At 36.0% G+C, this 14,086-nt stretch overlaps 1 protein-coding gene across 2 annotated transcripts in view; it reads left to right on the plus strand.

Moving 5' to 3' along the window:
* IFT80 (intraflagellar transport 80) overlaps nucleotides 1-14,086 on the plus strand; it is a 117,308-nt gene that overhangs the window by 27,711 nt on the left and 75,511 nt on the right. For both annotated transcript variants that reach the window (XM_057315862.1, XM_057315861.1), the window contains one exon: nucleotides 9,139-9,248. In XM_057315862.1, the coding sequence (XP_057171845.1) occupies nucleotides 9,139-9,248 (110 nt within the window). The remainder of the gene's footprint in view (nucleotides 1-9,138; nucleotides 9,249-14,086) is intronic.

Below are 14,086 nucleotides of genomic sequence, written 5' to 3' on the forward strand. Positions count from 1 at the left end.
GCTGAAGGCAGACGCCCAACCGCTGTGCCACCCAGGCGCCCCAAGAACTGTTATAGTTCTTAAGACTGATTTAGATAAGGTTCAAAGCCTGAAATCTCTTATTTTTTTTAAAAAGATTTTGTTTATTTATTTATGTGAGAGAGAGAAAACGCACATGAGTGGAGGGGCATCGCTGAGAGGGAGAGGGAGAAGATCCCAAGCAGACTGCACTGAATGGGGAGCCCAATGCAGGACTTGATCTCACGTCCCAGAGATCATGACCTGAGCTGAAATCAAGAGTTGGATGCTTAACCAACTGAGGCACCCAGGCACCCTGAAATCTCTTATTTCTATTTATACGCTTTCCTCTTACTTTCCATGTTGCCTGATAGGCCATGGTAACTGTATTTTTTGAGCCAAGAAATATAAGAAACACTCAAGGACTTTTTCTTCTTTAGTGAGTCTATATAAATGCAGTTAAAGGCTGATGATTCTTTTAAAAATAATTCTGGGGGCGCCTAGGTGGCTCAGTCGTTAAGCGTCTGCCTTTGGCTCACGTCATGATCCCAGGGTCCTGGGATCGAGCCCTGCATCAGGCTCCCTGCTCAGTGGGGAGTCTGCTTCTCCCACTCCCACTCCCCCTGCTGGTGTTCCCTCTCTCTCTGTGTCTCTCTCTGTCCCATAAATAAAATCTTTAAAAAAAAAATTCTGAATCCTTATGAGCATATACTATCTGGAATAGGATTGGGTATCTAGTTAAGTAAATAATAGTAATAGAAACATTAAGAGTAACTCCTTACTTAAAAGTCCTAATAGCCTCATAATATTATCACCCTTTCTAAATTGTATTTTACATTTGATATCTATACTAATGGAGGGGAGCAGATACCCTGATGGTCCAAAACTTGGTAAACTGCAACGCTTAGAGTAGCATCTCAGTTTTCCATGTTAATTGGAAAGAAGTGCCCATAAAGTCAATTCAGTGGTCATTCCTGTTGGGATTTAGATTACATATGATTTTTTTGTGTGTGTATAGCAGTTTTATTTTCCTGATTAGATTTTATCTAGTAATAGTAAAGCAGTTTCATGTTGAACTGAGCATGTATCAGTTGATCTTCAAAGGTAGCAGACCATTCTTTTTTTTTTTTAAGATTTTTATTTATATATTTATTTATTTGACAGAGAGAGAGAGACAGCCAGTGAGAGAGGGAACACAAGCAGGAGGAGTGGGAGAGGAAGAAGCAGGCTTCCCAGTGGAGTAGGGAACCCGATGTGGGGCTCGATCCCAGAACGCTGGGACCATGCCCTGAGCCGAAGGCAGACTCTTAACGACTGAGCCACCCAGGCGCCCCAGTAGCAGACTATTCTTGAGAATTATATGATAAAGTTACATTGTGAAGCATCTCTGGTAACTGACGTGCAAAAATTTCCAGATTTCATTTTTAAGAAATTTTTTTTAAAGATTTTATTTATTTATTTTAAGAGAGAGTGAGAGAACACAAGTAGGGGGAACAGCAGGCAGAGAAAGAGGGAGAAGCAGGCTCCCCACAGAGCAGGGAGCCTGATACGGGGCTTGATCCCAGGACCCTGGGATCATGACCTGAGCTGAAGGCAGACGTTTAACCGGCTGAGCCACCCAGGTGCCCCCAGATTTCATTTTTTAAGTCATGTTTACTCTTAGGATGGTGTTAAAATAGTTACATTTCTTTAGCTACACATTGACCAAATTTTAGAAAAGGTAACCATAAATACCTGGTAGTGGTTATCTCCTGAGGTTAATGTTTGAAGCACAAAAATGTTGATGAAATCAGTTTATACGTTTTTTTTCTCTGATTGCTTCGCTTTGGGTATCATATCTAAGAAACCATTGCCTAATCCAAAGTCATGAAGATTTAGACCTATATTTTCTTCTAAGAGTTTTGTAGTTTCAGTGATAACATTTTTGTCTACAATCCATTTTGAGTTAGTATTTGTGTATGTTTATTTAGAGAGGTATGGGTGGTACTTTTTTTTTTTTCCTTCCTTCTAAATAGATAGGTAAATAAGTTCTCTTAGAAAGCTAAAATATTGATTGGTCATAATATAGGTAATTTTATTATGTCTTCATCGCATCATGTAATCATATTTTCCATTGACATTCCAAATAGCTGTAATTTTCTTAACATCAAATAACTGTGAAAGGGCTGATCATTTTTATCTCATTTGAATCTTATTTATTTTCCTCTCTCAGGGTTTATATTAAGTATGAGATTAATGAGCAAAATTAAATTATATAGATTTTATTTTAGTTAACCTATTGGTATTTCAAGGTAATCAGATATCTTTAGATTAAGAATTACAGATTTACCATAGAACTATGCATCTGATTTTTAGGTTTTTGATTGTTTGGGCCACCCACACTTTCCTAATAAGGCATAGACTTTTCCTGTTTTATCTCTAGGAAAAATCATTGGAAAAATTAAGTTATAATGCTATTAACCCTGAAGGAAAAATCTCTGGTTATTTATAAGGTTTATTTGATTTATTAGAGACTACAACTTTTGAGGGTGATTATGAACTACTGAGAGCTGGATGCTAAAGGCTCAAATAAGGAGGCCACAATAGGTGGGGTAGGGGACTTCTGCGTCTTTTAGGGGAAAAACTGTAAGTTTTGGCACAAAAATGAAATAACATAAGCCTGAATTATTGTAAAACTTGGAATTCAGTAAGCAATGTTGAAAGCATCCTTGCGATTTTTACTACATGTTTATATTAATTACATTTATTTTTGATGAATAGAAAAATTCCTGAATTCATTTCCTTTTTTTAGAAATACATATTTTATTCATTTATTTATTTTTAAAGATTTATGTATTTATTTTAGAGAGAGAGAGAGCGAGCACGTTCACATGAGTAGGGGGAGGGGCAGAGGGAGAGAATCTTCAAGCAGACTCTCCACTGAGCGTGGAGCCTGTCATAGGACTCAGTCTCACAACCCATGAGATCATGACCTGAGCTGAAACCAAGAGTTGGACACTTAACAGACTGAGCCACACAGGCACTCCCTTAATTCATTTCTTAATGTTTGGAGACAGATATATAGATAGAAAAAATCATGGCCATCACTTTCTCCTCTAATACAGAAAAAGCATTAATCCCAAGTTGGTTTTTTTTTTTTTTTTTTAATTTGACTTAGTTTAAAAACAATTCTTACTGGTACCTATGAGGAGTTGTTTTTCCTTATTAGAGAAAAATAGTGTTTGGGCCAGGGATAATTATAATTAAGCATTGTGTATTTTAATTATAGGCTAAATTGTGTTACATTGTGTATTTTAATGATAGGCTAAAATTGGAGTAGAGTAATACTCTGGAGTAGAGTAAACCTCTGAGGACATTTCCCCCACATTATATTCAAATGGAAAAATGGAATGACAAAAATGCAACCTGTCTATAATGAATTTAGTAAAGGAGGTGAACTGGAAATATAAATAACTCTAACATAGCCAGGATGTTTTTGTTACTATAAGGTGCTGTGAGAGGACAGGAAAGCAGAGATTATCGCTTTGGGGGGAAAAAAGTATCAGAGAGTCTTCCTGGCAACTATTGGAATGTCTAATTTTTTTTTTTTTTTTTTTAGAGGGGGTTGCAGGGAAGGGCAGAGGGAGACGTAGAGAATGAATCTTAAGCAAACTCTATGCCCAGTGCAGAGCCTGATGTGGGGCTCGATCTCACAACCCTGACATCATGACCTGAGCCAAAACCAAGAGTCAGACGCTCAACTGACTGAGCCACCCAGGTGCACTTGGACTATCTTTTGATTGAGCTTTGAAGGATAAAGAAATTAGGGAAGGAAATGGACTTGTTGGCAATGGAGTGGAGCTGTGGAGGAAGTTAGTGATCAAAGGCATAGAGGCAGTACAGCGTACGGCATGGAAATCAGACCCTTGGGCCAGAGGGTAGGCTGTATGAGGCTGTATATCCAGAGGGACCAAGACATTGATGGTGCTGTTACTAAAGGAAGTGGTTTTGATTTTATTCTATGAGCATACCAAACCTTAAAAAAATAAGCAGAATAATAAGAGATAAAGACTATCTCTTGGGAACATAAACTTAGCAGTAATATGTAGGATAAATTAGAAGAAATAGAGATTACATGGGGTGGCCAGCAGCAGACACATGAAAAGATCTCAACATCACAGACCATCAGGGAAATGCAATTTAAAACCACAATGGGATATCATCTTAAACCTGTCAGAATGGCTAAAATGAAAAAGACAAAAAGCAAGTGTTGATGAAGATGTGGAGAACAGGGAATCCTCATGCACTGATGGTGGGACTGTAAGTTAGTATAGCCAGTGTGGAAAATAGTATGGAGGTTCCTCTTAAAAACAGAAATATCATATGATCCAGTAATTCTACTACTGGGTATTTACCCAAAGAAAATGAGAACACTAATTCAGAAAGGTATATACATGTTTACTGCAGCGTTATTTACAATAGTCAAGATATAGAAGCAATCTAAGCGTCCATCGATAGATGAATGGATAAAGAAAATGTGGTATATATGTACAATGGAATATTATGCAGCCATAAAAAGGATGAGGTTATCTCACTTGAGACAACATGGATGGAGCCCAAGGGTATCATGTTAAGTGAAGTAAGTCAGACAGAGAAAGACAGATACCATATGATTTCACTCATATGTGGAATCTAAAAACAAAACAAATGAATTAACAAAAAGCAGAATCTGACTTATACAGAACAAACTGATGGTCGCTAGAGGGAAGGGGGTACAGGAATGGGCAAAATGGTTTAAGGGGAGTGGGAAATATAGGCTTCCAGTTATGGAATGAATAAGTCACAGGAATACAAAGCACAGCATAAGGAATATAGTCAATGATATTGTAATAGTGTTGTATGATGGCAGATGGCAGCTACACTTGTGGTGAACACAGCATAAAGTATAGAGAAATTGAATTACTGTGTTGTACCCCTGAAACTAATGTAACATTGTGTGTCAGCTACACAAAAAAATTAAAAATAATAATAACAAAAAAATGAAAAAAATGGGGGTGACCAGTAAGGAGATTATTGGAATGTTCTATGCTAGTATGCATTGAAGCTTGAACAGAGACAGTGATGATGGTTGAAAAAAACTGACTAGTTCTTAGTGGCTGACAGGAATGATATCCTGTAAGAGGTGAAGAATTCGGAGAGAAGAATATGTGTAGAGGAATGATAGTTTTGAATGTGTAGAGTTTGAAGTCTTTGGTGCAAGTGAAAATACCGTGTTAGCACTCAGAGGTAAAGGCTGAAATATTAATGTGAGAATCAGTTATAGAAAGGTAAAAGGTGAGGGGCGCCTGCGTGGCTCAGTCGTTAAGCGTCTGCCTTCGGCTCAGGGCGTGATCCCGGCGTTATGGGATCGAGCCCCACATCAGGCTCCTCCGCTGGGAGCCTGCTTCTTCCTCTCCCACTCCCCCTGCTTGTGTTCCCTCTCTCTCTGGCTGTCTCTCTCCCTGTCAAATAAACAAATAAAATCTTTAAAAAAACAAAAAACCCTAATTTCTTAAAAAAAAAAAAAAGAAAGGTAAAAGGTGAAGCTATAGGGGAGGTTGCGATCCCCAAGAGAGAAGTGGCTAGGATAGAAACTAAAGATACAAATGCATTCATTTACGCTTTTTCTCTTTACTAACCCAGTGACATATGTAACTGAAAAGTTGCTTTTTTTGTGTAGATTTTTGCAATCTACCTGATTGCTTACTGTTAATATATGTCCCTACGAATAGAATGAAGGGGAAATAGTTCTTGGCTTTTTAATTCTTGATGATTTGGCAACCAAAAAAAATTGAGTTCCTACTATCATGAACAACACAATAAACAACTGGTTGCTTATTGCATTACAAAGTAATTTCTAGTGGTAGCAGGTACTATACAGTGCTTATAGAGTATCACACTGTGCTCTAAGTACTTTACTTACGTTCACCCAGTGCAGACCTATATTGCATTCAAGGCAAAGATAGCTAATACTTCAGTGTAATAGTGAAGAGTTTGTTTCAAAAGCATTCTTAAAAACATGCAAAAACATTTTTAGGGGCTACTTTTTAGTATGAGTGTGAAAAACATGGTATATTTGACCATGTACTTCCTTAAAACAATTGAGATACATTTTTGTCTCCTCTTCTGTGGTTTAAAATGCCTTCAACAGGTTGAAAGAATTTAGATAATTTGTTTTACAGAGAGATAAGGGTCTGACATTTAACACAACCCCAGGTGCATGTGGTTTCTTAAAAAATGTCAAAAAGGTCACGTGATCTTAGTGTACAAAGTCAGAAAAACAAGATATTTTTGAGTGTCTTAACTGAAATGGAACATAAATAAAAATTCCCAATATAAAAAACAAGAAATTAATTATTATGAAACTCCTTTTGTTTTTTGTCCATTTTTTTGGTTAATGTTGGAATTAATAACATTACATAATTTGCTAAACTTTTTGTTGAAAACTTATTTAACCTGAAGGCTGTAGTTGTTATTTTCGTACTGACTTCGCGAAGTGAAGTGTAGCACTGAGAGTAATTCAATGCTTTAATAAGCATGTTTCTTTAAAAAAAATATTTTAAATATTACAGTTTTGTTTGCATTACAGAAACGCAAGTGGGATGGATTTCATCATAATAAAAGTCCTTATTTTCTTTATGAAGCTAATTTTTCCACTTTCAATAATGATGTTCATCAGAACTACCAAAATTGGAAGTTGTATAGTATATCTCCTTTTGGAAAAGAAAACATTGATATATACAGTAGTTTCACACTTAACATTTCATTATAAATATGAGAGATGAATATAATGAAAACTGCTCTTTGTTCTTGATGTTATATCCATTTTAAAGATTAGTGGTTAGGAAGATTGAACTAATGAGATTTAGCTATTAATCTTATCTCTCACACCCCATATTTGTTTTTTAATTAAACAAATGTGGTTAAAAGCCACATGTTATAGCAAAGGAATTGCTTAACTTTTCCTCTATAATCTTATTTTGTTTTATACTCAAATTTCTTATATCTGTTTTTTTAAACATTATTATTGTTTAAAAAATATTTTATAATCAGGAAATGAATAAACTCCCAAGTCCCAACAGGGAAGATAAGTATTCTGAAGATTTATAAGGTTTAGAAGCAAGGAAATGGTGACACAGCTGACTTAATGAGGCCACAAATTCAATGTTAAAGAGGACAAAAGCGTCCCTAGCTCCTCATCCTATACCCCAACTGTGCCTTTTACCACAACTAAAGGGCTAGAGTCACATCCTGTATAACTCAATGGGAGTCGTATTTACTGAATTATTTCCTTGGGGGTAGATGTTTGTCATCGTTTAGTGTACACCCCAGGAAAGTGTAATTTTACTGATTGTATTCATGATGATTTGATAGTCTTTAATTAAAATATATTAATTTACTTTTTTGCACAATAATTGCAACTATAATAATGGAAATAAAGAAGGTACCTATATATAACTCTACCACCCTATCCAATAAGCATTCAGCTTCTGTTCCCTTCCAGTACTCATCAAGAACCACATTTGAAATATCTGAAATTTTTATTTACATTTTCTGGGGAGTTTATTAGAATTGAATTCTATTTGGCGATTTACTTGTGAAATCCAGGTCAGCTGCTGGCTACTTCCTGAGAATATTCCAAGAGAATGTACTTACCAAGTACAGAAGAAGTGCCTTCTGAATGAGGTTGGCCATTTGTGGGTTCCTCTGATGCAGAATAACCCTAGATGTCATTGACTGAATAGCATATTTAGACCCAATATAATACCTAACCTGAATCATGAAAGGCATGCTTCAGGGTTTTTTTTGCACTAGGTCTGTTGTAAAATAGACTTTCTAAATCCCTTAAACCACTGAGACTTGCTCACAACCGAATTATATCCTGATTGGGAAGAAAATGGCATGAAAGAAGTAGGGTGCCACTTGAACACAGGCCTTTATCTTACTGAAATTTACTCCCTTTTGATTACTGATTACTCCCTGTTGATTAACATCAGTTGGGTTTTCCATTTAAATGAACAATTTAATCTTATTGATTACGTATACATAAATCCTCAGATCCAGATTTCATTTTACTAAGAATCTCTTATTCATTCACAGAAGGTCAACTGCTACAGTAGTCTGAGGAGTTCTAGACAATTTTTGAAAGCAGCTTTAGAAATATAAATGGATTAATATTTCATAGATTAATTGTATACTTGATTCACTTTCCTAATGGATGGCAACTGGGTCAGACAGTGGAATACAGATTATTTAATGCTTTCTATAGGTATGATATTCATTTTTTAAAAACTCAGTTCAAATAAAGTATAGCCTTCTAGAAGATATTAAATAATGTAGAAAGTCATTGAGTTAAAAAATACCTTCTCTAAATTCCTAACCTAAGAAATTGAAAACAGTATGAAATTTAAAGAATGGTATGTAAGTCAAACATGTACTTTTCTCCTGAAAGTGTAAGTCAACTTCATCCTGATTATGGGATATCTGAACTCTTCTTAGCCTAGCTTTCAGGCCAAAGCCACACTTGATAGATAAAAAAACTTTCCCTAATCTGATATTTAATTTGCCATTTGTAAACTCATAGATAGGAGAGATATATCATTTTGGGGCAGGGTGATTTCTGTCCATTAGAGTACTGCTTAAGCAGCAGCTGAGTGGTAGGTCTCTTTCCTGTAGTAGCCTCAGGAATGGGAATTAATCAATAAGGTAAATACACCATGTATATTGTTGTATGGAAAATTAAGTCAACTTATGTATTGAATCAGTTTAAGCATTGATGTCATGATACTTTATATCTTAAAATAATGAAGTATATTTATTTTATGTTCTATATTTCAATAGCGCACTATACTTAATTCCTAAAAACTCCCATCATACCTTTTCAGCAAGATCAAAATTAGTTAAAAACAGTTTTTCAGTTACTTACAGTAGATTTCAATGGTTAATATTAACTCAGTCTGTTTCAATATCAAGTTATGCTCCAATTTGAAAGGGCCGTTGAATAAGAAGGAAATGAAATGACACCCCACATTGCTTTTTTGATCCTCTTAACTATCTCTCTTATTATAAGGCATAATAATGAAAATCTCTTGTTTGTTTTTTTTTTTCTTTTCCTTTTTACAGGAACACCAGTATATTCAGTAGCGTGGGGCCCTGATTCAGAAAAGGTTCTTTACACAGCAGGCAAGCAGCTGATCATTAAACCTCTTCAACCAAATGCTAAAGTTTTACAGGTACTTCTCAGGCATTTGCAAACTGTTATCAGGATCTGTTGGACTGCTAAGTGAGAGGTCACTTTCTCAGGAGTCCCTTTCTTCTGGGTGGTCTTTCTGTCTGAGGCTTTTAAGTGTGTGTTTTTATTAGCCTATATTACAGAATAGGGGATATCTGGTTATGTTTCTAACAAGGTTCACTTCCTCCTTATTCCAACTTACATTATACCAGTGAATCATAAATGTGTTTTGAGTTACTGAATTGTCACATGATTTGGCATGATATGCATCTTTAAATTTAGCAGAGTCAGCCTCACATGTATAGATTTGAGATGAAACAGGACAAAATCCTAAAACTTTAAAAGCCTGTTTAGACTGTGTTTCTTATCGTTATAACTAGCATCCTCCTTCTCTTCAACATCATTTATTCAATACACTTAAGCTTTCTCTAAAACCTTAGCATTCTTTTAGTATTTTTAGAGTGGAGGGCTTGTCAGTAAATGTTTAGAACAAGTTAGGTGTATATAATTTTACAAAATATATAGAAACAAAACAATGGTGGCAGTTAAGACAGGTCAGAGTAGGACAAATTAATGGAAATCCTTTAGGCCTATTCAGATTTCAATGTTTGATTTCAGTGTTAAAAGGCAGAATCATTTTCTTCATATTTTGATAATGACGCAGTGTAGTGTGGATAATAAAAATACAGGCTTCAGACTTAATCACCTGATTTCAGATGTTCACTCATTTACCTAAATGTAACTTTAGGCAAGTTAAAAAATAATCTTTGATTCTCAGCTTTCTCACCTCTTAGTTGTGATGCTAATACCTACTTATAGGACTGTCGTGAGGATTAAATGAGTTAAATTGCAAAGTGCATGTGACAGTCTATACAATAAGCACATTGAGTGCATACAGTAAGCACTCAATATAGAGTAGTTGTTACTATAGATGTTAACTGTGTGAGTTATTATGTCATCTCTACCTTTTAGTCAGCCCCTAATAAGTTAGAGCCAAGGAGGCTGGAGAAAAGATGTAGAATGACTGGATTCTGAGTAAGGGATTTGGTGCTGGAAATTGAGCAGCTGCAATGGGTATAAAAGTGTTTTAAGAAAAGCATCAGATTTAACAGTTGAGTAGGTATAGATTTTGGGAAGTAAGGAAATAGAAATGACATTGAGTTTCCATAATTTTAACTTCAATGTAGATTTAGCTATATATATTTCATAAAGTCATCATGAATTTTGGTTTTTACTGCATGCAGAATACTCTGCTAAGAACTATGGTACAAACAAGAAATAGAAGATACAAGTCCTTGGGGCGTCTGGGTGGCACAGCGGTTAAGCGTCTGCCTTCGGCTCAGGGCGTGATCCTGGCGTTATGGCATCGAGCCCCACGTCAGGCTCCTCTGCTATGAGCCTGCTTCTTCCTCTCCCACTCCCCCTGCTTGTGTTCCTCTCTCGCTGGCTGTCTCTATCTCTGTCGAATAAATAAATAAAATCTTAAAAAAAAAAAAAAAAAAAAGAAGATACAAGTCCTTGCTTGCCCTTAAGCAGCTAAGGTAAAGAATTTGGGCAAATAGAGGAAGCTGTGAAAGAGGACTAGTTCTGCCTGCCTTTAGTTAAAGTCCTTCCATACTACTTAAACTCTAAAAATCTGCTTTAAAATTATACAGCAAAAATAGGCAAGAGGAATCTTTTGGTTTATAGTTACGTGATTTATCAAGATACCTGTAATTAGGCTTATATAAATGAAACTCAGAAAGATACTATATATTACCATTGGTAAATTATAGTTCAGTGGTTTAGTAGAATCTTTGGGCCAGCACTTAGTGGAGGGAAAGAAAAGTATTCATTGCCAAAATTCAGCTAGAGTGGAAGAGGAGTTAAAGTATAATTAGTAACTTAATACAATTTTTTTTTCTTCTTTTTGGTAAACTAAAGCTGAGGCAGTTTTCCTTGGGCATAAAAACATATTCAAATTTGAATTGTGCACAAAAGGAGACACAATCCTTGCTTGTAGAATACAGTTCAAAAGTATATACCTGATTTCCCTCAAAAGCTTTAGGGACTTTTCTAGAGACCCAGAACTTGGTTTTATAGTGAGGAGACTTTTGTTTATTTATTCATTCAGTGAAAATGTAGTGCATACATACTATATGCCAGATACTATGCCACATGTGAGATAACTCAGAGTGAAACAGAACATAGTTCCTGCCCTCTTGTTGTTCAAAGGAATTTCACAAAATGCCCAGTTAATTGAAAAATTAACATTGTCTATGCCTTATGTGTAGTATATAAATATGTGTAATATATAAACTGATAATCCTAAATCATAGTATACAGAAAGTTTAAATCATATTTTGTTCCTAACTTTTGAATATGCAAAATTTATTTTTGTAGCTTTAAAATGAAACTCTTGGGGCGCCTGGGTGAGTCGTTAAGTGTCTGCCTTCGGCTCAGGTCATGATCCCAGGGTCCTGGGATCAAGCCCCACATCGGGCTCCCTGCTTGGCGGGGAGCCTGCTTCTCCCTCTCCCATTCCCCTTGCTTGTGTTCCCTCTCTCGCTGTCTCTCTGTCAAATAAATAAATAAAATCTTAAAAAAAAAATGACACTCTTGAGAATCTCTGTGTATGTGTATCTATATATACTCATATCTGTGTCTATGTATTGTTATTTTTATCCTTGCAGTTTATTTCAGGACATTGTATTAATTTGGCAGTAAATTGTGTGAATTAATGCTTTTTAAAGTATATTATCAAAACATTTGTTTTTGAGAGTACATATTTTAATATATCTTGAATAAAGCAAGCTATGAATTATTGCTTATTCTTAGATCTTGTTTGACCCTAATTTAATATTTTACTCTGTGTACATTAAGAACAATAGGATTGACTGTAGTTCAACATAGTACTGGAAGTCCTAGTCTCAGTAATCAAACAACAAAAAGAAACAAAAGGCATCCAAATCGCAAGGAAGAAGTCGAACTTTCACTCTTCACAGACGACATGATACGCCATATAGAAAACCTGAAAGACTCCACCAAAAAATTGTTAGAACTGATACAGGAATTCCACAAAGTTGCAGGATATAAAATCAATGCACAGAAGTTTGTTGCACTTCTATATACCAATAATGAAGCAGCAGAAAGAGAAATCAAGGAATCAATCCCATTTACAATTGCACCAAAAACCATAAGATACCTAGGAATAAACCTGACCAAAGAGGCAAAAGATCTGTACTCTGAAAACTATGGAACACTTATGAGAGAAATTGAGTAAGACACAAGAAATAGAAAAACATTCCATGCTCACTGATTGGAAGAACAAATATTGTTAAAATGTCTATACTACCCAAAGCAATCTACACATTCGATAAAATCCCTATCAAAATAACACCAGCATTTTTCACAGAGCTAGAACAAACAATTCAAAAATTTGTAGGGAACCACAAAAGACCCTGAATAGCCAAAATAAATGTTGAAAAAGAAAACCAAAGCTTGAGGCATCACAATCCCAGACTTCAAGCTGTATTACAAAGCTGTAGTCATCAAGACAGTATAGTATTGGCACAAAAACAGACACATAGATCAATGGAACAGAATAGAGAACCCAGAAATGGACCCTCAACTCTATGGTCAACTAATCTTCAACAATGCAGGAAAAACTATTCAGTGGAAAAAAGACAGTCTCTTTAACAAATGGTGTTGGGAAAATCGGACAGCAACATGCAGAAGAATGAAACTGGACAACTTTCTTTCTTTCTTTCTTTCTTTCTTTCTTTCTTTCTTTCTTTCTTTCTTTCTTTCTTTCTTTTTTTTTAGATTTTATTTATTTATTCGACAGAGATAGAGACAGCCAGCGAGAGAGGGAACACAAGCAGGGGGAGTGGGAGAGGAAGAAGCAGGCTCATAGCGGAGGAGCCTGATGTGGGGCTCGATCCCAGAACGCCAGGATCACGCCCTGAGCCGAAGGCAGACGCTTAACCACTGTGCTACCCAGGCGCCCCGGAACTGGACAACTTTCTCACACCATACACAAAGATCAATTCAAAATGGATGAAAGACCTAAATGTGAGGCAAGAATCTATCAAAATCCTAGAGGAGAATACGAGCAACACCCTCTTTGACTTCCACCACAGCAATTACTTACTAGACATGTCCCTGGAGGCAAGGGAAACAAAAGCAAAAATGAGCTGTTGGGACTTCGTCAATATAAAAAGCTTTTGCACAGCAAACGAAACAGTCGACAAAACCAAAAGATAACTGACAGACTGGGAGAAGATACTGCAAATGACAGATAAAGGGCTAGTATCCAAAATCTATAAAGAATTTATCAAACTCAACACCCAAAGAACAAATAATCCAATCAAGAAATGGGCAGAAGACATAAACAGACATTTCTCCAAAGAAGACATTCAAATGGCCAACAGACACATGAAAAGATGCTCAACATCACTCATCATCAGGGAAATACAAATCAAAACCACAATGAGATACCACCTCACACTGATCAGAATGGCTAAAATGAACAACTCAGGAAAAACAGATGTTGGTGAGGATGTGGAGAAAGGGGACCCCTCCTTACAATGTTGGTGGGAATGCGAACTGATGCAGCTACTCTAGAAAACAGTATGGAGATTCCTAAAAAAATTAAAAATACAACTACTCTACATGCCAGCAATTGCCGTACTAGGTATTTATCCAAAGGATACAAACATAGTGATTCAAAGGGGCGAATGATCCCCAATGTTTATAGCAGCAATGTCCAAAATAGCCAAAATATGGAAAGAGCCCAAATGTCCACTGACTGATGAATGGGTAAAGAACATGTGTGTACAATAGCTAAACTGTGGAAGG

The sequence above is a fragment of the Ursus arctos genome, unplaced genomic scaffold (assembly GCF_023065955.2).
Source record: "Ursus arctos isolate Adak ecotype North America unplaced genomic scaffold, UrsArc2.0 scaffold_20, whole genome shotgun sequence".
NCBI lineage: Eukaryota > Metazoa > Chordata > Mammalia > Carnivora > Ursidae > Ursus > Ursus arctos.